The sequence below is a fragment of the Oncorhynchus tshawytscha genome, unplaced genomic scaffold, assembly GCF_018296145.1.
Source record: "Oncorhynchus tshawytscha isolate Ot180627B unplaced genomic scaffold, Otsh_v2.0 Un_contig_237_pilon_pilon, whole genome shotgun sequence".
Taxonomy (NCBI): domain Eukaryota; kingdom Metazoa; phylum Chordata; class Actinopteri; order Salmoniformes; family Salmonidae; genus Oncorhynchus; species Oncorhynchus tshawytscha.
In genome coordinates, this window is record NW_024609779.1 from 325001 (window position 1) to 349000 (window position 24000).

The 24000-nt window shown below is 43.4% G+C and overlaps 1 protein-coding gene across 5 annotated transcripts in view; it reads left to right on the forward strand.

Moving 5' to 3' along the window:
- slc15a1b (solute carrier family 15 member 1b) overlaps positions 1-24000 on the forward strand; it is an 85506-nt gene that overhangs the window by 39437 nt on the left and 22069 nt on the right. For all 5 annotated transcript variants that reach the window (XM_042317958.1, XM_042317956.1, XM_042317955.1 and 2 more), the window contains 7 exons: positions 1118-1208; positions 3955-4038; positions 4161-4243; positions 8944-9030; positions 10100-10189; positions 19261-19305; positions 19595-19627. In XM_042317958.1, coding sequence (XP_042173892.1) covers positions 1118-1208; positions 3955-4038; positions 4161-4243; positions 8944-9030; positions 10100-10189; positions 19261-19305; positions 19595-19627 — 513 coding nt within the window. The remainder of the gene's footprint in view (positions 1-1117; positions 1209-3954; positions 4039-4160; positions 4244-8943; positions 9031-10099; positions 10190-19260; positions 19306-19594; positions 19628-24000) is intronic.

Genomic DNA, 24000 nt, shown 5'->3' on the forward strand with positions numbered 1-24000 from the left:
ATCCTCCTGTCCTCCTGTCTTCCTGTCCTCCTGTCTTCCTGTCCTCCTGTCCTCCTGTCCTCCTGTCTTCCTGTCCTCCTGTCTCCTGTCGTCCTCCTGTCCTCCTGTCCTCCTGTCCTCCTATCCTCCTGTCCTCCTGTCTTCCTGTCCTCCTGTCTCCTGTCCTCCTCCTGTCCTCCTGTCCTCCTGTCCTCCTATCCTCCTATCCTCCTGTCCTCCTGTCTTCCTGTCCTCCTGTCTTCCTGTCCTCCTGTCCTCCTGTCTTCCTGTCCTCCTGTCTCCTGTCGTCCTCCTGTCCTCCTGTCCTCCTATCCTCCTGTCCTCCTGTCTTCCTGTCCTCCTGTCTCCTGTCCTCCTCCTGTCTTCCTGTCCTCCTGTCCTCCTGTCCATGTCTTCTGTCCTCCTGTCCTCCTGTCTTCCTGTCCTCCTGTCTTCCTGTCTTCCTGTCCTCCTGTCCTCCTGTCCTCCTGTCCTCCTGTCTTCCTGTCCTCCTGTCCTCCTGTCCTCCTGTCCTCCTGTCTTCCTGTCCTCCTGTCCTCCTGTCCTCCTGTCTTCCTGTCCTCCTGTCTCCTGTCCTCCTCCTGTCTTCCTGTCCTCCTGTCCTCCTGTCCATGTCTTCTGTCCTCCTGTCCTCCTGTCTTCCTGTCCTCCTGTCTTCCTGTCTTCCTGTCCTCCTGTCCTCCTGTCCTCCTGTCCTCCTGTCTTCCTGTCCTCCTGTCCTCCTGTCCTCCTGTCTTCCTGTCCTGTCCTCCTGTCTTCCTGTCCTCCTGTCCTCCTGTCCTCCTGTCTTCCTGTCTTCCTGTCCTCCTGTCTTCCTGTCCTCCTGTCTTCCTGTCCTCCTGTCCTCCTGTCCTCCTGTCTTCCTGTCTTCCTGTCCTCCTGTCTTCCTGTCCTCCTGTCTTCCTGTCCTCCTGTCTTCCTGTCCTCCTGTCCTCCTGTCCTCCTGTCTTCCTGTCCTCCTGTCTTCCTGTCCTCCTGTCTTCCTGTCCTCCTGTCCTCCTGTCCTCCTGTCTTCCTGTCCTCCTGTCTTCCTGTCCTCCTGTCCTCCTGTCTTCCTGTCCTCCTGTCCTCTTCCTGTCCTCCTGTCTTCCTGTCCTCCTGTCCATACATTCTCCAGGAGAAACAGAGGAGCACATTCTTCTCCATCTTCTACCTGTCAATCAACGCTGGTAGTCTCCTGTCTACTGTCATTACACCCATCCTCAGAGGTACGAGCATAACCCTAAACTAACACAATACCTGTTCTCCTGTCTACTGTCATTACACCCATCCTCAGAGGTACGACCATAACCCTAAACTAACACAATACCTGTTCTCCTGTCTACTGTCATTACACCCATCCTCAGAGGTACGACCATAACCCTAAACTAACACAATACCTGTTCTCCTGTCTACTGTCATTACACCCATCCTCAGAGGTACGACCATAACCCTAAACTAACACAATACCTGTTCTCCTGTCTACTGTCATTACACCCATCCTCAGAGGTACGAGCATAACCCTAAACTAACACAATACCTGTTCTCCTGTCTACTGTCATTACACCCATCCTCAGAGGTACGAGCATAACCCTAAACTAACACAATACCTGTTCTCCTGTCTACTGTCATTACACCCATCCTCAGAGGTACGAGCATAACCCTAAACTAACACAATACCTGTTCTCCTGTCTACTGTCATTACACCCATCCTCAGAGGTACGACCATAACCCTAAACTAACACAATACCTGTTCTCCTGTCTACTGTCATTACACCCATCCTCAGAGGTACGACCATAACCCTAAACTAACACAATACCTGTTCTCCTGTCTACTGTCATTACACCCATCCTCAGAGGTACGAGCATAACCCTAAACTAACACAATACCTGTTCTCCTGTCTACTGTCATTACACCCATCCTCAGAGGTACGAGCATAACCCTAAACTAACACAATACCTGTTCTCCTGTCTACTGTCATTACACCCATCCTCAGAGGTACGAGCATAACCCTAAACTAACACAATACCTGTTCTCCTGTCTACTGTCATTACACCCATCCTCAGAGGTACGAGCATAACCCTAAACTAACACAATACCTGTTCTCCTGTCTACTGTCATTACACCCATCCTCAGAGGTACGACCATAACCCTAAACTAACACAATACCTGTTCTCCTGTCTACTGTCATTACACCCATCCTCAGAGGTACGACCATAACCCTAAACTAACACAATACCTGTTCTCCTGTCTACTGTCATTACACCCATCCTCAGAGGTACGACCATAACCCTAAACTAACACAATACCTGTTCTCCTGTCTACTGTCATTACACCCATCCTCAGAGGTACGAGCATAACCCTAAACTAACACAATACCTGTTCTCCTGTCTACTGTCATTACACCCATCCTCAGAGGTACGAGCATAACCCTAAACTAACACAATACCTGTTCTCCTGTCTACTGTCATTACACCCATCCTCAGAGGTACGACCATAACCCTAAACTAACACAATACCTGTTCTCCTGTCTACTGTCATTACACCCATCCTCAGAGGTACGACCATAACCCTAAACTAACACAATACCTGTTCTCCTGTCTACTGTCATTACACCCATCCTCAGAGGTACGAGCATAACCCTAAACTAACACAATACCTGTTCTCCTGTCTACTGTCATTACACCCATCCTCAGAGGTACGACCATAACCCTAAACTAACACAATACCTGTTCTCCTGTCTACTGTCATTACACCCATCCTCAGAGGTACGAGCATAACCCTAAACTAACACAATACCTGTTCTCCTGTCTACTGTCATTACACCCATCCTCAGAGGTACGACCATAACCCTAAACTAACACAATACCTGTTCTCCTGTCTACTGTCATTACACCCATCCTCAGAGGTACGACCATAACCCTAAACTAACACAATACCTGTTCTCCTGTCTACTGTCATTACACCCATCCTCAGAGGTACGACCATAACCCTAAACTAACACAATACCTGTTCTCCTGTCTACTGTCATTACACCCATCCTCAGAGGTACGACCATAACCCTAAACTAACACAATACCTGTTCTCCTGTCTACTGTCATTACACCCATCCTCAGAGGTACGAGCATAACCCTAAACTAACACAATACCTGTTCTCCTGTCTACTGTCATTACACCCATCCTCAGAGGTACGACCATAACCCTAAACTAACACAATACCTGTTCTCCTGTCTACTGTCATTACACCCATCCTCAGAGGTACGAGCATAACCCTAAACTAACACAATACCTGTTCTCCTGTCTACTGTCATTACACCCATCCTCAGAGGTACGAGCATAACCCTAAACTAACACAATACCTGTTCTCCTGTCTACTGTCATTACACCCATCCTCAGAGGTACGAGCATAACCCTAAACTAACACAATACCTGTTCTCCTGTCTACTGTCATTACACCCATCCTCAGAGGTACGACCATAACCCTAAACTAACACAATACCTGTTCTCCTGTCTACTGTCATTACACCCATCCTCAGAGGTACGACCATAACCCTAAACTAACACAATACCTGTTCTCCTGTCTACTGTCATTACACCCATCCTCAGAGGTACGAGCATAACCCTAAACTAACACAATACCTGTTCTCCTGTCTACTGTCATTACACCCATCCTCAGAGGTACGACCATAACCCTAAACTAACACAATGCCTGGTCAGACTTGACTACTACTAACCCTAAACTAACATAATGCCTGGTCAGACTTGACATTACTAACTCTAAACTAACACAATACCTGGTCAGACTTTACATTACTAACTCTAAACTAACACAATGCCTTGTCAGACTTGACATTACTAACCCTAAACTAACACAATGCCTGGTCAGACTTGACTATGGTTATGCCTGTGCAATAGGGCCAGTTCCTCCATCCAATAGCGCAGTGAGCCAGAAGCATGTGTGTTCCCTCCTCCAGGTCAGGAGTGTGGTATCCACTCCCAACAGAAATGTTATCCTCTGGCCTTCGGCGTCCCTGCAGCCCTCATGGTGGTGGCTCTCAGTGAGTACTGTTACCACTACATGGAGGAGCTTCCTTCCTCTCCTTGCCTCTATCAACCAGCATTATTGATCTGCACTCTGTCTCTGTCTAACAGAGGTGGACGTCTTTCTGTGTTTCCACAGTCGTGTTCATTATGGGCAGTGGCATGTACAACAAGACTGCTCCTAAAGGCAACATTATGCTGGAGGTCTGCAAGTGTATCGGGGTAAGACAGTCTAGTAACATACAGACAGTAAGGAGGTAAGACAGTCTAGTAACATACAGACAGTAAGGAGGTTAGACAGTCTAGTAACATACAGACAGTAAGGAGGTAAGACAGTCTAGTAGCATACAGACAGTAAGGAGGTTAGACAGTCTAGTAACATACAGACAGTAAGGGATGAGACAGTCTAGTAGCATACAGACAGTAAGGGATGAGACAGTCTAGTAGCATACAGACAGTAAGGGATGAGACAGTCTAATAACATACAGACAGTAAGGGATGAGACAGTCTAGTAACATTCAGACAGTAAGGGATGAGACAGTCTAATAACATACAGACAGTAAGGAGGTTAGACAGTCAGATAACACACAGCCAGTAAGGGGTAAGACAGTCAAATACCATACAGACAGTAAGGGATGAGACAGTCAAATACCATACAGACAGTAAGGGATGAGACAGTCAAATAACATACAGACAGTAAGGGATGAGACAGTCTGGTAACATACAGACAGTAAGGGATGAGACAGTCAAATACCATACAGACAGTAAGGGATGAGACAGTCAAATACCATACAGACAGTAAGGGATGAGACAGTCAAATAACATACAGACAGTAAGGGATGAGACAGTCTAGTAACATGCAGACAGTAAGGGATGAGACAGTCTAATAACATACAGACAGTAAGGAGGTTAGACAGTCAGATAACACACAGCCAGTAAGGGGTAAGACAGTCAAATACCATACAGACAGTAAGGGATGAGACAGTCAAATAACATACAGACAGTAAGGGATGAGACAGTCTGGTAACATACAGACAGTAAGGGATGAGACAGTCAAATACCATACAGACAGTAAGGGATGAGACAGTCTAGTAACATACAGACAGTAAGGGGTGAGACAGTCTAATAACATACAGACAGTAAGGAGGTTAGACAGTCTAATAACACACAGACAGTAAGGAGGTTAGACAGTCTAGTAACATACAGACAGTAAGGGATGAGACAGTCTAGTAACATACAGACAGTAAGGGATGAGACAGTCTAGTAACATACAGACAGTAAGGGATGAGACAGTCTAGTAACATACAGACAGTAAGGGATGAGACAGTCTAGTAACATACAGACAGTAAGGGATGAGACAGTCTAGTAACATACAGACAGTAAGGAGGTTAGACAGTCTAGTAACATACAGACAGTAAGGTATGAGACAGTCTAATAACACACAGACAGTAAGGAGGTTAGACAGTCAAATACCATACAGACAGTAAGGGATGAGACAGTCAAATACCATACAGACAGTAAGGAGGTTAGACAGTCTAATAACATACAGACAGTAAGGAGGTTAGACAGTCAGATAACACACAGCCAGTAAGGGATGAGACAGTCAAATACCATACAGACAGTAAGGGATGAGACAGTCTGGTAGCATACAGACAGTAAGGGATGAGACAGTCAAATACCATACAGACAGATGAGACAGTCAAATACCATACAGACAGTAAGGGATGAGACAGTCAAATAACATACAGACAGTAAGGGATGAGACAGTCTGGTAACATACAGACAGTAAGGGATGAGACAGTCAAATAAGTCAAATAACATACAGACAGTAAGGGATGAGACAGTCAAATAACATACAGACAGTAAGGGATGAGACAGTCAAATACCATACAGACAGTAAGGGATGAGACAGTCAAATACCATACAGACAGTAAGGGATGAGACAGTCAAATACCATACAGACAGTAAGGGATGAGACAGTCAAATACCATACAGACAGTAAGGGATGAGACAGTCAAATAACATACAGACAGTAAGGGATGAGACAGTCAAATAACATACAGACAGTAAGGGATGAGACAGTCAAATACCATACAGACAGTAAGGGATGAGACAGTCAAATAACATACAGACAGTGAGACAGTCAAATAACATACAGACAGTAAGGGATGAGACAGTCAAATACCATACAGACAGTAGGGATGGGATGAGACAGTCAAATAACATACAGACAGTAAGGGATGAGACAGTCAAATAACATACAGACAGTAAGGGATGAGACAGTCTAACATACAATACCATACAGACAGTAAGGGATGAGACAGTCAAATACCATACAGACAGTAAGGGATGAGACAGTCAAATACCATACAGACAGTAAGGGATGAGACAGTCAAATACCATACAGACAGTAAGGGATGAGACAGATAACATACAGACAGTAAGGGGATGAGACAGTCTAATACCATACAGACAGTAAGGGATGAGACAGTCAAATACCATACAGACAGTAAGGGATGAGACAGTCAAATAACATACAGACAGTAAGGGATGAGACAGTCAAATACCATACAGACAGTAAGGGATGAGACAGTCTAATAACATACAGACAGTAAGGGATGAGACAGTCTAATAACATACAGACAGTAAGGGATGAGACAGTCTAGTACCATACAGACAGTAAGGGATGAGACAGTCTAATACCATACAGACAGTAAGGGATGAGACAGTCAGATACCATACAGACAGTAAGGGATGAGACAGTCTAGTACCATACAGACAGTAAGGGATGAGACAGTCTAATACCATACAGACAGTAAGGGATGAGACAGTCTAATACCATACAGACAGTAAGGGATGAGACAGTCTAATACCATACAGACAGTAAGGGATGAGACAGTCTAATACCATACAGACAGTAAGGGATGAGACAGTCTAATACCATACAGACAGTAAGGGATGAGACAGTCTAATAACATACAGACAGTAAGGGATGAGACAGTCTAATACCATACAGACAGTAAGGGATGAGACAGTCTAATAACATACAGACAGTAAGGGATGAGACAGTCTAATACCATACAGACAGTAAGGGATGAGACAGTCTAGTAACATACAGACAGTAAGGGATGAGACAGTCTAGTAACACACAGACCTGTAAGGGATGAGACAGTCAGATACCATACAGACAGTAAGGGATGAGACAGTCAGATACCACACAGACAGTAAGGGGTGAGACAGTCTAATACCACACAGACAGTAAGGGATGAGACAGTCTAATAACATACAGACAGTAAGGGATGAGACAGTCTAATAACATACAGACAGTAAGGGATGAGACAGTCAGATAACATACAGACAGTAAGGGATGAGACAGTCAGATAACATACAGACAGTAAGGGATGAGACAGTCTAATACCATACAGACAGTAAGGGATGAGACAGTCTAGTAACATACAGACAGTAAGGGATGAGACAGTCAGATACCATACAGACAGTAAGGAGGTTAGACAGTCAGATACCATACAGACAGTAAGGATGTTAGACAGTCAGATAACACACAGACAGTAAGGGATGAGACAGTCTAATACCATACAGACAGTAAGGGATGAGACAGTCTAATACCATACAGACAGTAAGGGATGAGACAGTCTAATACCACACAGACAGTAAGGGATGAGACAGTCTAATAACATACAGACAGTAAGGGATGAGACAGTCTAGTAACATACAGACAGTAAGGGATGAGACAGTCTAGTAACACACAGACCTGTAAGGGATGAGACAGTCAGATACCATACAGACAGTAAGGGATGAGACAGTCAGATACCACACAGACAGTAAGGGGTGAGACAGTCTAATACCACACAGACAGTAAGGGATGAGACAGTCTAATAACATACAGACAGTAAGGGATGAGACAGTCAGATAACATACAGACAGTAAGGGATGAGACAGTCAGATAACATACAGACAGTAAGGGATGAGACAGTCTGATAACATACAGACAGTAAGGGATGAGACAGTCTAATACCATACAGACAGTAAGGGATGAGACAGTCTAGTAACATACAGACAGTAAGGGATGAGACAGTCAGATACCATACAGACAGTAAGGAGGTTAGACAGTCAGATACCATACAGACAGTAAGGAGGTTAGACAGTCAGATAACACACAGACAGTAAGGGATGAGACAGTCTAATACCATACAGACAGTAAGGGATGAGACAGTCTAATAACATACAGACAGTAAGGGATGAGACAGTCTAGTAACATACAGACAGTAAGGGATGAGACAGTCAGATACCATACAGACAGTAAGGGATGAGACAGTCTAATACCATACAGACCGTAAGGGGTGAGACAGTCAGATACCACACAGACAGTAAGGGATGAGACAGTCTAATAACACACAGACAGTAAGGGATGAGACAGTCTAATACCACACAGACAGTAAGGGATGAGACAGTCAAATAACACACAGACAGTAAGGGATGAGACAGTCTAATACCACACAGACAGTAAGGAGGTTAGACAGTCAGATACCATACAGACAGTAAGGAGGTTAGACAGTCAGATAACACACAGACAGTAAGGGATGAGACAGTCTAATACCATACAGACAGTAAGGGATGAGACAGTCAGATACCACACAGACAGTAAGGGATGAGACAGTCTAATACCATACAGACAGTAAGGGATGAGACAGTCTAATAACATACAGACAGAAAGGGATGAGACAGTCAGATACCATACAGACAGTAAGGGATGAGACAGTCTAATACCACACAGACAGAAGAATACTTACAGTGTCATATCTTTCCATGTGGAACTCTACAGGAAGTGAATGTGATATTCAACAACAATGTCTGGTTTTCAGCAGAGCTATTAAGTGTTTTTGTGTTCTTTCGCTCCTCTCTAGTTTGCCATAAAGAACCGCTTCAGGCATCGCAGCAAGACGTTCCCTAAGAGAGAACACTGGATGGACTGGGCCAATGAGAAATATGACGTAGGGCCATGTTCATTGGTCAATGGGAAAACCAGCACTACCAAATTAGCAGTTCATAAAACTGTTGAAAATGAAAGTCAACTGAAGGATGTTTACAACACAGAGAACTCATTAATAAATCCTTCCTCTCCTCTTCTTCCTCCTTCTTCTCTCCTCTCTGCTCTCCTTCTCTCTCCTCCTCCTCTCCTTTCTGCTCTCCTCCTCCTCCCATCCTCCTCTCTCCTTCCCCTTCTCTCATCTCTCCTCCTCCCGTCCTCTCTCCTTCCCCTCTCCTCTCTGCTCTCCTCTTCCTCCCCGTCCTCCTCTCTCCTCATCCTTCTCTCCTCTCTCCTCCTCCCCGTCCTCCTCTCTCCTCTTCCTCCCATCCTCCTCTCTCCTCCTCCCATCCTCCTCTCTCCTCCTCCTCTCCTTTCTGCTCTCCTCCTTCTCCCATCCTCCTCTCTCCTCCTCCTCCTGTCCTCCTCTCTCCTCCTCCTCTCCTTTCTGCTCCTCCTCCTCTCCTTTCTGCTCTCCTCTTCCTCCCATCCTCCTCTCTCCTCCTCTCCTTTCTGCTCTCCTCCTCCTCCTGTCCTCCTCTCTCCTCCTCCTTCTTCTCTCCTTTCTCCTCCTCCTCCCATCCTCCTCTCCTTTTTGCTCTCCTCCTCCTCCCATCCTCCTCTCTCCTCCTCCTCTCCTTTCTGCTTTCCTCCTCCTCCCCATCCTCCTCTCTCCTCCTCCTTCTTCTCTCCTTTCTCCTCCTCCCATCCTCCTCCTCCCATCCTCCTCCCGTCCTCCTCCTTCTCCTCTCCCCTCTCCTCCTCCTCCCCATCCTCCTCTCTCCTCCTCCTTCTTCTCTCCTTTCTCCTCCCATCCTCCTCTCTCCTCCTCCTCTCCTTTCTGCTCTCCTCCTCCTCCTCCTCCCGGCCTCCTCTCTCCTCCTCCTCTCCTTTCTGCTCTCCTCCTCCTCCTCATCCTCCTCTCTCCTCCTCCTCTCCTTTCTTCTCTCCTCTTCCCGTCCTCCTCTCTCCTCCTCCTTCTCTCCTCTCTCCTCCTCCTGCCCATCCTCCACTTTCCTCCTCCTCTCCTCCAGAAATTGCTGGTGGCCCAGGTGAAAATGGTGCTGAAGGTTCTGTTTCTCTACATCCCCCTTCCCATGTTCTGGACTCTGTTTGACCAACAGGTAAGAACCCTAACCCTAAACCCATCCAGATGGATGGAACCAAGTAACATGGAACCAAGTAACATAATGAAAAAATCCCCATCAAAATGTGTCAGTTTAATCTAGAGATATCTGTTTCAGCTAGAGATATCTGTTTCAGCTAGATGGATCTGTTTCGGCTAGAGAGATCTGTTTCAGCTAGAGGGATCTGTTTCAGCTAGACAGATCAGTTTCAGCTAGAGATCAGTTTCAGCTAGACAGATCAGTTTCAGCTAGACAGATCAGTTTCAGCTAGACAGATCAGTTTCAGCTAGAGAGATCAGTTTCAGCTAGAGAGATCAGTTTCAGCTAGATAGATCTGTTTCAGCTAGAGATATCTGTTTCAGCTAGAGATATCTGTTTCAGCTAGACAGATTAGTTTCAGCTAGAGAGATTAGTTTCAGCTAGAGAGATCAGTTTCAGCTAGAGAGATCCATTTCTGCTAGACAGATCTGTTTCAGCTAGAGAGATCAGTTTCAGCTAGAGAGATCAAATCAAATCAAATTTGATTTGTCACATACACATGGTTAGCAGATGTTAATGCGAGTGTAGCGAAATGCTTGTGCTTCTAGTTCCGACAATGCAGTAATAACCAACAAGTAATCTAGCTAACAATTCCAAAACTACTACCTTATAGACACAAGTGTAAGGGGATAAAGAATATGTACATAAAGATATATGAATGAGTGATGGTACAGAGCGGCATAGGCAAGATACAGTAGATGGTATTGAGTGCAGTATATACATATGAGATGAGTATGTAAACAAAGTGGCATAGTTAAAGTGGCTAGTGATACATGTATTACATAAGGATGCAGTAGATGATATAGAGTACAGTATATACATATACATATGAGATGAATAATGTAGGGTATGTAAACATTATATTAGGTAGCATTGTTTAAAGTGGCTAGTGATATATTTTACTTCATTTCCCAACAATTCCCATTATTAAAGTGGCTGGAGTTGAGTCAGTGTGTTGGCAGCAGCCACTCAATGTTAGTGGTGGCTGTTTAACAGTCTGATGGCTTTGAGATAGAAGCTGTTTTTCAGTCTCTCGGTCCCAGCTTTGATGCACCTGTACTGACCTCGCCTTCTGGATGATAGCGGGTTGAACAGGCAGTGGCTCGGGTGGTTGTTGTCCTTGATGATCTTTGTGGCCTTCCTGTGACATCGGGTGGTGTAGGTGTCCTGGAGGGCAGGTAGTTTGCCCCCGGTGATGCGTTGTGCAGATCTCACTGCCCTCTGGAGAGCCTTACGGTTGTGGGCGGAGCAGTTGCCGTACCAGGCGGTGATACAGCCCGACAGGATGCTCTCGATTGTGCATCTGTAGAAGTTTGTGAGTGCTTTTGGTGACAAGCCGAATTTCTTCAGCCTCCTGAGGTTGAAGAGGCGCTACTGCGCCTTCTTCACGATGCTGTCTGTGTGGGTGGACCAATTCAGTTTGTCCGTGATGTGTACGCCGAGGAACTTAAAACTTACTACCCTCTCCACTACTGTTCCATCGATGTGGATAGGGGGGTGTTCCCTCTGCTGTTTCCTGAAGTCCACAATCATCTCCTTAGTTTTGTTGACGTTGAGTGTGAGGTTATTTTCCTGACACCACACTCCGAGGGCCCTCACCTCCTCCCTGTAGGCCGTCTCGTCATTGTTGGTAATCAAGCCTACCACTGTTGTGTCATCCGCAAACTTGATGATTGAGTTGGAGGCGTGCGTGGCCACGCAGTCGTGGGTGAACAGGGAGTACAGGAGAGGGCTCAGAACGCACCCTTGTGGGGCCCCAGTGTTGAGGATCAGCGGGGTGGAAATGCTGTTGCCTACCCTCACCACCTGGGGGCGGCCCGTCAGGAAGTCCAGTACCCAGTTGCACAGGGGGGGGGGTCGAGACCCAGGGTCTCGAGCTTGATGACGAGCTTGGAGGGCACTATGGTGTTAAATGCCGAGCTGTAGTCGATGAACAGCATTCTCACATAGGTATTCCTCTTGTCCAGATGGGTTAGGGCAGTGTGCAGTGTGGTTGAGATTGCATCGTCTGTGGACCTATTTGGGCGGTAAGCAAATTGGAGTGGGTCTAGGGTGTCAGGTAGGGTGGAGGTGATATGGTCCTTGACTAGTCTCTCAAAGCACTTCATGATGACGGAAGTGAGTGCTACGGGGCGGTAGTCGTTTAGCTCAGTTACCTTAGCTTTCTTGGGAACAGGAACAATGGTGGCCCTCTTGAAGCATGTGGGAACAACAGACTGGGATAGGGATTGATTGAATATGTCCGTAAACACACCAGCCAGCTGGTCTGCGCATGCTCTGAGGGCGTGGCTGGGGATGCCGTCTGGGCCTGCAGCCTTGCGAGGGTTGACGCATTTAAATGTTTTCCTCACGTCGGCTGCAGTGAAGGAGAGTCCGCATGTTTTAGTTGCGGGCCGTGTCAGTGGCACTGTATTGTCCTCAAAGCGGGCAAAAAAGTTATTTAGTCTGCCTGGGAGCAAGACATCCTGGTCCGTGACTGGGCTGGATTTCTTCCTGTAGTCCGTGATTGACTGTAGACCCTGCCACATGCCTCTTGTGTCTGAGCCGTTGAATTGAGATTCTACTTTGTTTCTATGCTGACGCATAGCTTGTTTGATTGCCTTGCAGAGGGAATAGTTACACTGTTTGTATTCGGTCATGTTTCCGGTCACCTTGCCCTGATTAAAAGCAGTGGTTCGGGCTTTCAGTTTCACGCGAATGCTGCCATCAATCCACGGTTTCTGGTTTGGGAATGTTTTAATCGTTGCTATGGGAACGACATCTTCAACGCACGTTCTAATGAACTCGCTCACCGAATCAGCGTATTCGTCAATGTTGTTGTCTGACGCAATACGAAACATATCCCAGTCCACGTGATGGAAGCAGTCTTGGAGTGTGGAATCAGATTGGTCGGACCAGCGTTGAACAGACCTCAGCGCGGGAGCTTCTTGTTTTAGTTTCTGTCTGTAGGCAGGGATCAACAAAATGGAGTCGTGGTCAGCTTTTCCGAAAGGAAGGCGGGGCAGGGCCTTATATGCGTCGCGGAAGTTAGAATACCAGTGATCCAAGGTTTTTCCAGCCCTGGTTGCGCAATCGATATGCTGATAAAATTTAGGGAGTCTTGTTTTCAAATTAGCCTTGTTAAAATCCCCAGCTACAATAAATGCAGCCTACCCTTGCTCGGATTTCATCAACCTTGTTGTCAAGAGACTGGACATTGGCGAGAAGAATGCTAGGGAGTGGTGCACGATGTGCACGATCTGACCAGAAGACCGCTCCGTTTCCCCCTTTTACGAAGTCGTTTTTTTGGGTCGCCGGCTGGGATCCATTCCGTTGTCCTGGGTGAAAGGCAGAACACAGGATCCGCTTCGCGAAAGTCATATTCTTGGTCGTACTGATGGTGAGCTGACGCTGCTCTTATGTTCAGTAGTTCTTCTCGACTGTATGTAATGAAACCTAAGATGACCTGGGGTACCAATGTAAGAAATAACACGTAAAAAAACAAAAAACTGCATAGTTTCCTAGGAACGCGAAGCGAGGCGGCCATCTCTGTCGGCGCCGGAAGTACTCAGTTTCAGCTAGAGAGATCAGTTTCAGCTAGACAGATCTGTTTATGGTACAGATATCAATTTAAGATAGATATATTTTTTGCATTGGCTGCGTCTCAATCGTCCGCCGATGTTCTGCATCGGCAGTGAAAGTTGGCAGAGCGAGAGCGCTGTTTGGCAGACCATGAGACACTTCATCTGAAGGTACCCGGTGCTGGTTTGAAAAATGTATGGAATTATGAAGGTAGATTTGAACCTACCCACAAAATGGGGTTAAATATGTGTAAAGAAAATGGTATATATATTTACAGTGCCTTGCGAAAGTATTCGGCCCCCTTGAACTTTGCGACCTTTTGCCACATTTCAGGCTTCAAACATAAAGATATAAAACTGTATTTTTTGTGAAGAATCAACAACAAGTGGGACACAATCATGAAGTGGAACGACATTTATTGGATATTTCAAACTTTTTTAACAAGTCAAAAACTGAAAAATTGGGCGTGCAAAATTATTCAGCCCCTTTACTTTCAGTGCAGCAAACTCTCTCCAGAAGTTCAGTGAGGATCTCTGAATGATCCAATGTTGACCTAAATGACTAATGATGATAAATACAATCCACCTGTGTGTAATCAAGTCTCCGTATAAATGCACCTGCACTGTGATAGTCTCAGAGGTCCGTTAAAAGCGCAGAGAGCATCATGAAGAACAAGGAACACACCAGGCAGGTCCGAGATACTGTTGTGAAGAAGTTTAAAGCCGGATTTGGATACAAAAAGATTTCCCAAGCTTTAATCCCAAGGAGCACTGTGCAAGCGATAATATTGAAATGGAAGGAGTATCAGACCACTGCAAATCTACCAAGACCTGGCCGTCCCTCTAAACTTTCAGCTCATACAAGGAGAAGACTGATCAGAGATGCAGCCAAGAGGCCCATGATCACTCTGGATGAACTGCAGAGATCTACAGCTGAGGTGGGAGACTCTGTCCATAGGACAACAATCAGTCGTATATTGCACAAATCTGGCCTTTATGGAAGAGTGGCAAGAAGAAAGCCATTTCTTAAAGATATCCATAAAAAGTGTTGTTTAAAGTTTGCCACAAGCCACCTGGGAGACACACCAAACATGTGGAAGAAGGTGCTCTGGTCAGATGAAACCAAAATTGAACTTTTTGGCAACAATGCAAAACGTTATGTTTGGCGTAAAAGCAACACAGCTCATCACCCTGAACACACCATCCCCACCGTCAAACATGGTGGTGGCAGCATCATGGTTTGGGCCTGCTTTTCTTCAGCAGGGACAGGGAAGATGGTTAAAATTGATGGGAAGATGGATCGAGCCAAATACAGGACCATTCTGGAAGAAAACCTGATGGAGTCTGCAAAAGACCTGAGACTGGGACGGAGATTTGTCTTCCAACAAGACAATGATCCAAAACATAAAGCAAAATCTACAATGGAATGGTTCAAAAATAAACATATCCAGGTGTTAGAATGGCCAAGTCAAAGTCCAGACCTGAATCCAATCGTGAATCTGTGGAAAGAACTGAAAACTGCTGTTCACAAATGCTCTCCATCCAACCTCACTGAGCTCGAGTTTGTATGTATATTGCCTGAGCTTTGTTATATCTCCTAGATACAGGAGAGATCTGTATCACTTCAAAACCTTCTTCCTGATTTATTTGTTGACCGTCTTTTGTTGTCATTTCTGAACGTGCTACTCAGTGGCATTCTAAACCCTAACCCCTAACCCTAACCCCTAACCCCTAACCTTAACCCATTTCTGAACGTGCTACTCAGTGGCATTCTAACCATAACCCCTAACCCCTCACCCCTAACCCTAACCCCTAACCCTAACCCCTAACCCCATTTCTGAACGTGCTACTCAGTGGCATTCTATGGGCTATAGTAGTAGAGGTTATACCTAAAGGGGTATAACCCTAACCCCTAATCCCTAACCCCTAACTTTAACCCATTTCTGAATGTGCTACTCAGTGGAATTCTATGGGCTATAGTAGTAGAGGTTATACCTAAAGGGGTATAACCCTAACCCCTAACCCTAACCCTAACCCTTAACCTTAACCCATTTCTGAACGTGCTACTCAGTGGCATTCTAACCCTAACCCTTAACCCCTAACCCTTAACCCCTAACCCTAACCCCTAACCCTAACCCCTAACCCTAACCCCTAACCTTAACCCATTTCTGAACGTGCTACTCAGTGGCATTTTAACCCTCACCCCTAACCCCTAAACCCTAACCTTAACCCATTTCTGAACGTGCTACTCAGTGGCATTCTAACCCTAACCCCTAACCTTAACCCATTTCTGAACGTGCTACTCAGTGGCATTCTATGGGCTATAGTAGTAGAGGTTATACCTAAAGGGGTATAACCCTAACCCCTAACCCTAACCCCTAAACCTAACGCTAACCTTAACCCTAACCCTAACCCCTAACCCTAACCCCTAACCTTAACCCCTAACCCCTAAACCCTAACCTTAACCCATTTCTGAACGTGCTACTCAGTGGCATTCTAACCCTAACCCCTAACCTTAACCCATTTCTGAACGTGCTACTCAGTGGCATTCTATGGGCTATAGTAGTAGAGGTTATACCTAAAGGGGTATAACCCTAACCCCTAACCCTAACCCCTAAACCTAACGCTAACCTTAACCCTAACCCTAACCCCTAACCCTAACCCCTAACCTTAACCCCTAACCCTTAACCCTAACCTTAGCCCTAACACCTAACCCTAACCCTAACCTTAACCCTAACCCTAACCTTAACCCCTAACCCCCCTAACCCTAACCCTAACCCCTAACCCTAACCCCTAAGACTACTCACCCTAACCCCTAAGAATACTCACCCTAACCCCTAACCCCCAAGACTACTCACCCTAACCCCTAAGACTACTCACCCTAACCCCTAACCCCAAACCCCTAAGACTACTCACCCTAACCCCTAACCCCAAACCCCTAAGACCACTCACCCTAACCCCTAACCCCAAACCCCTAACCCCTAAGACTACTCACCCTAACCCCTAACCCCCAAGACTACTCACCCTAACCCCAAACCCCTAAGACTACTCACCCTAACCCCTAACCCCTAACCCCTAAGACTACTCACCCTAACCACTAACCCCTAAGACTACTCACTCTAACGCCTAACCCCTAACCCCTAAGACTACTCACCCTAACCCCTAACCCCTAAGACTACTCACCCTAACCCCTAACCCCTAAGACTACTCACCCTAACCCCTAAGACTACTCACCCTAACCCCTAACCTCTAAGACTACTCACCCTAACCCCTAACCCCTAAGACTACTCACCCTAACCCCTAACCCCTAAGACTACTCACCCTAACCCCTAACACCTAACGCCTAACCCCTAACCCCTAAGACTACTCACCCTAACCCCTAAGACTACTCACCCTAACCCCTAACCCCAAACCCCTAAGACTACTCACCCTAACCCCTAACCCCTACCCCCTAAGACTACTCACCCTAACCCCTAAGACTACTCACCCTAACCCCTAAGACTACGCACCCTAACCCCTAACCCCTAACCCCTAAGACTACTCACCCTAACCCCTAAGACTACTCACCCTAACCCCTAAGACTACTCACCCTAACCCCTAAGACTACTCACCCTAACCCCTAACTCCAAACCCCTAAGACTACTCACCCTAACCCCTAACCCCTAAGACTACTCTCCCTAACCCCTAAGACTACTCACCCTAACCCCTAAGACTACTCACCCTAACCCCTAACCCCTACCCCTAAGACTACTCACCCTAACCCCTAACCCCTAAGACTACTCACCCTAACCCCTAACCCCTAAGACTACTCACCCTAACCCATAACCCCTAATCCCTAAGACTACTCACCCTAACCCCTAAGACTACTCACCCTAACCCCTAACCCCTAAGACTACTCACCATAACCCCTAACACCTAACGCCTAACCCCTAACCCCTAAGACTACTCACCCTAACCCCTAACCCCTAAGACTACTCACCCTAACCACTAACCCCTAATCCCTAAGACTACTCACCCTAACCCCTAAGACTACTCACCCTAACCCCTAAGACTACTCACCCTAACCCCTAACTCCAAACCCCTAAGACTACTCACCCTAACCCCTAACCCCTAAGACTACTCTCCCTAACCCCTAAGACTACTCACCCTAACCCCTAAGACTACTCACCCTAACCCCTAACCCCTACCCCTAAGACTACTCACCCTAACCCCTAAGACTACTCACCCTAACCCCTAAGACTACTCACCCTAACCCATAACCCCTAACCCCTAATCCCTAAGACTACTCACCCTAACCCCTAAGACTACTCACCCTAACCCCTAACCCCTAAGACTACTCACCATAACCCCTAACACCTAACGCCTAACCCCTAACCCCTAAGACTACTCACCCTAACCCCTAACCCCTAAGACTACTCACCCTAACCACTAACCCCTAAGACTACTCACCCTAACCCCTAACCCCTACCCCCTAAGACTACTCACCCTAACCCCTAACCCCTAAGACTACTCACCCTAACCACTAACCCCTAAGACTACTCACCCTAACCCCTAACCCCAAACAGCCCTGCTAGATTTCAAGGATACTTTGTGCACAAGAGCTGTGCCATAGAACCACAGACTACACCTTGGCAGTAGACTGAGCTGTGCCGTAGAACCACAGACTACACCTTGGCAGTAGACTGAGCTGTGCCGTAGAACCACAGACTACACCTTGGCAGTAGACTGAGCTGTGCCGTAGAACCACAGACTACACCTTGGCAGTAGACTGAGCTGTGCCGTAGAACCACAGACTACACCTTGGCAGTAGACTGAGCTGTGCCGTAGAACCACAGACTACACCTTGGCAGTAGACTGAGCTGTGCCGTAGAACCACAGACTACACCTTGGCAGTAGACTGAGCTGTGCCATAGAACCACAGACTACACCTTGGCAGTAGACTGAGCTGTGCCGTAGAACCACAGACTACACCTTGGCAGTAGACTGAGCTGTGCCGTAGAACCACAGACTACACCTTGGCAGTAGACTGAGCTGTGCCGTAGAACCACAGACTACACCTTGGCAGTAGACTGAGCTGTGCCGTAGAACCACAGACTACACCTTGGCAGTAGACTGAGCTGTGCCGTAGAACCACAGACTACACCTTGGCAGTAGACTGAGCTGTGCCGTAGAACCACAGACTACACCTTGGCAGTAGACTGAGCTGTGCCATAGAACCACAGACTACACCTTGGCAGTAGACTGAGCTGTGCCGTAGAACCACAGACTACACCTTGGCAGTAGACTGAGCTGTGCCATAGAACCACAGACTACACCTTGGCAGTAGACTGAGCTGTGCCGTAGAACCACAGACTACACCTTGGCAGTAGACTGAGCTGTGCCATAGAACCACAGACTACAACTTGGCAGTAGACTGACAGTATTTTAAGGCGGTTGAGATCCTCCTAAACTCCTGTGTCTCCTCCCCAGGGCTCCAGATGGACCCTCCAGGCCACCACCATGGACGGAAACTTTGTACGTGTAATTCAACCATCAGAAACAACAATGATATAAGGGTTAGGGTTATTACTATTGATCAAATGATATTTGAATTCAATATTAAAGACACCCTAGGACATGTTTACCTGAATTAATGACACCCAAGGACATGTTCACCTGGATTAATGACACCCAAGGACATGTTCACCTGAATTAATGACACCCAAGGACATGTTTACCTGGATTAAAGACACCCAAGGACATGTTAACCTGAGTTAATGACACCCAAGAACATACGTAACTAACTGCTGTTTCTCCTCCGCAGGGAATTCTCATGGTGCAGCCAGATCAGATGCAGGTGAGCCACTTCCCCTATCTTTATATGCTAACAACTTAAACTATACTAACTATAAAAACCATATACTAACTCTATTAACCATATGCTAACTATATATACTAACTATACTAACTATATATACTAACTATACAAACCATATACTAACAATATAAACCATATACTAACTATATAAACTATATACTAACTCTATAAACCATATACTAACTATATATGCTAACTATACTACCTATATATATATATATATATATTAACTATACTAACTATATATACTAACTATACAAACCATATACTAACGCTATAAACCATATACTAACTATATATACTAACTATACAAACCATATACTAACTCTATAAACCATATACTAAGGCTATAAACCATATACTAACTATACAAACCATATACTAACTATACAAACCATATACTAACTCTATAAACCATATACTAAGGCTATAAACCATATACTAACTATACAAACCATATACTAACTCTATAAACCATATACTAACTATATAAACCATATACTAAGGCTATAAACCATTTACTAACTATACAAACCATATACTAACTCTATAAACCATATACTAACTATACAAACCATATACTAACGCTATAAACCATATACTAACTATATATGCTAACTATACAAACTATACTGCCAACACACTGTCAATGACACTGACTCTACTCCAGCCACTTTAATAATGGGAATTGATGGGAAATGATGTAAATATATCACTAGCCACTTTAAACAATGCTACCTTATATAATGTTACTTACCCTACATTATTCATCTCATATGCATACGTAGATACTGTACTCTATATCATCTACTGCATCCTTATGTAATACATGTATCACTAGCCACTTTAACTATGCCACTTGGTTTACATACTCATCTCATATGTATATACTGTACTCGATATCATCTACTGTATCTTGCCTATGCTGCTCTGTACCATCACTCATTCATATATCCTTATGTACATATTCTTTATCCCCTTACACTGTGTATAAGACAGTAGTTTTTTTGGAATTGTTAGTTAGATTACTTGTTCGTTATTACTGCATTGTCGGAACTAGAAGCACAAGCATTTCGCTACACTCGCATTAACATCTGCTAACCATGTGTATGTGACAAATAAAATTTGATTTGATTTGATGATTTGATTTGATATACTAACTATACAAACCATATACTAAGGCTATAAACCATATACTAACTATGCAAACCATATACTAACTCTATAAACCATATACTAAGGCTATGAACCATATACTAACTATACAAACCATATACTAACTATATAAACCATATACTAAGGCTATAAACCATATACTAAGGCTATAAACCATATACTAACTATATAAACCATATACTAACTCTATAAACCATATACTAACTCTATAAACCATATACTAACTCTATAAACCATAGACTAACGCTATAAACCATATACTAACTATACAAACCATATACTAAGGCTATAAACCATATACTAACTATACAAACCATATACTAACGCTATAAACCATATACTAACTATATATACTAACTATACAAACCATATACTAACTATACAAACCATATACTAAGGCTATAAACCATATACTAACTATACAAACCATATACTAACTCTATAAACCATATACTAAGGCTATAAACCATATACTAACTATACAAACCATATACTAACTCTATAAACCATATACTAACTATACAAACCATATACTAACGCTATAAACCATATACTAACTATATATACTAACTATACAAACCATATACTAACTATACAAACCATATACTAAGGCTATAAACCATATACTAACTATGCAAACCATATACTAACTCTATAAACCATATACTAAGGCTATAAATCATATACTAACTCTATAAACCATATACTAACTCTATAAACCATATACTAACTCTATAAACCATAGACTAAGGCTATGAACCATATACTAACTATACAAACCATATACTAACTATATAAACCATATACTAAGGCTATAAACCATATACTAAGGCTATAAACCATTTACTAACTATATAAACCATATACTAACTCTATAAACCATAAACTAACTCTATAAACCATATACTAACTCTATAAACCATAGACTAACGCTATAAACCATATACTAAGGCTATGAACCATATACTAAGGCTATAAACCATATACTAAGGCTATAAACCATATACTAAGGCTATAAACCATATACTATCTCTATAAACCATATACTAAGGCTATGAACCATATACTAACTCTATAAACCATATACTAACTCTATAAACCATATACTAACTCTATAAACCATATACTAAGGCTATGAACCATATACTAACTCTATAAACCATATACTAACTCTATAAACCATATACTAACTCTATAAACCATATACTAAGGCTATGAACCATATACTAACTCTACAAACCATATACTAACTATACATACTATATATACTAACTATACAAACCATATACTAACTCTATATACTAACTATATATACTAACTATATATACTAACTATATATACTAACTATACTAACTATATATACTAACTATACTAACTGTACTAACTCTATATACTAACTATACTAACTATGTATATTAACTATACAAACCATATACTAACTCCATAAACCATATACTAACTCTATATACTAACTCTATATACTAACTATAATAACTATATATACTAACTATACTAACTATACAAACCATATAATAACGCTATAAACCATATACTAACTATATATACTAACTACATATACTAACTATATAAACTAACTATATATACAAACTATACTAACTCTATAAACCATGTACTAACTATATATACTAACTATACAAACCATATACTAACTATATATACTAACTGTACTAACTATATATATTAACTATACAAACCATATACTAACTATATAAACCATATACTAACTCTATATACTAACTATATATACTAACTATATACACTAACTATACTAACTCTATAAACCATATACTAACTATACAAACCATAAACTAACTCTATAAACCATATACTAACTCTATAAACCATATACTAACTATATATACTAACTATACTAACTGTATAAACCATATACTAACTATATAAACCATATACTAACTCTATTTACTAACTATACTAACTATATATACTAACTATATACACTAACTATACTAACTCTATAAACCATATACTAACTATATAAACCATATACTAACTCTATAAACCATATACTAACTCTATAAACCATATACTAACTCTATAAACCATATACTAACTCTATAAACCATATACTAACTCTATAAACCATATACTAACTCTATAAACCATATACTAACTATATAAACCATATACTAACTCTATAAACCATATACTAACTATATATACGAACTATACTAACTATATATATATATTAACTATACTAACTATATTTACTAACTATACTAACTATATATACTAACTATATATATATATATATACAGTGCGGCAAAAAAGTATTTAGTCAGCCACCAATTGTGCAAGTTCTCCCACTTAAAAAGATGAGAGAGGCCTGTAATTTTCATCATAGGTACACTTCAACTATGACAGACAAAATGAGGGGAAAAAATCCAGAAAATCACTTTGTAGGATTTTTTATTAATTTATTTGCAAATTATGGTGGAAAATAAGTATTTGGTCACCTAAAAACAAGCAAGAGTTCTGGCTCTCACAGACCTTCTTTAAGAGGCTCCTCTGTCCTCCACTCGTTACCTGTATTAATGGCACCTGTTTGAACTTGTTATCAGTATAAAAGACACCTGTCCACAACCTCAAACAGTCACACTCCAAACTCCACTGTGGCCAAGACAAAAGAGCTGTCAAAGGACACCCGAAACAAAATTGTAGACCTGCACAAGGCTGGGAAGATTGAATCTGCAATAGGTAAGCAGCTTGGTTTGAAGAAATCAACTGTGGGAGCAATTACTAGGAAATGGAAGACATACAAGACCACTGATAATCTCCCTCGATCTGGGGCTCCACGCAAGATCTCACCCCGTGGGGTCAAATTGATCACAAGAACGGTGAGCAAAAATCCCAGAACCACACGGGGGGACCTAGTGAATGACCTGCAGAGAGCTGGGACCAAAGTAACAAAGCCTACCATCAGTAACACACTACGCCGCCAGGGACTCAAATCCTGCAGTGCTAGACGTGTCCCCCTGCTTAAGCCAGTACATGTCCAGGCCCGTCTGAAGTTTGCTAGAGAGCATTTGGATGATCCAGAAGAAGATTGGGAGAATGTCATATGGTCAGATGAAACCAAAATATAACTTTTTGGTAAAAACTCAACTCGTTGTGTTTGGAGGACAAAGAATGCTGAG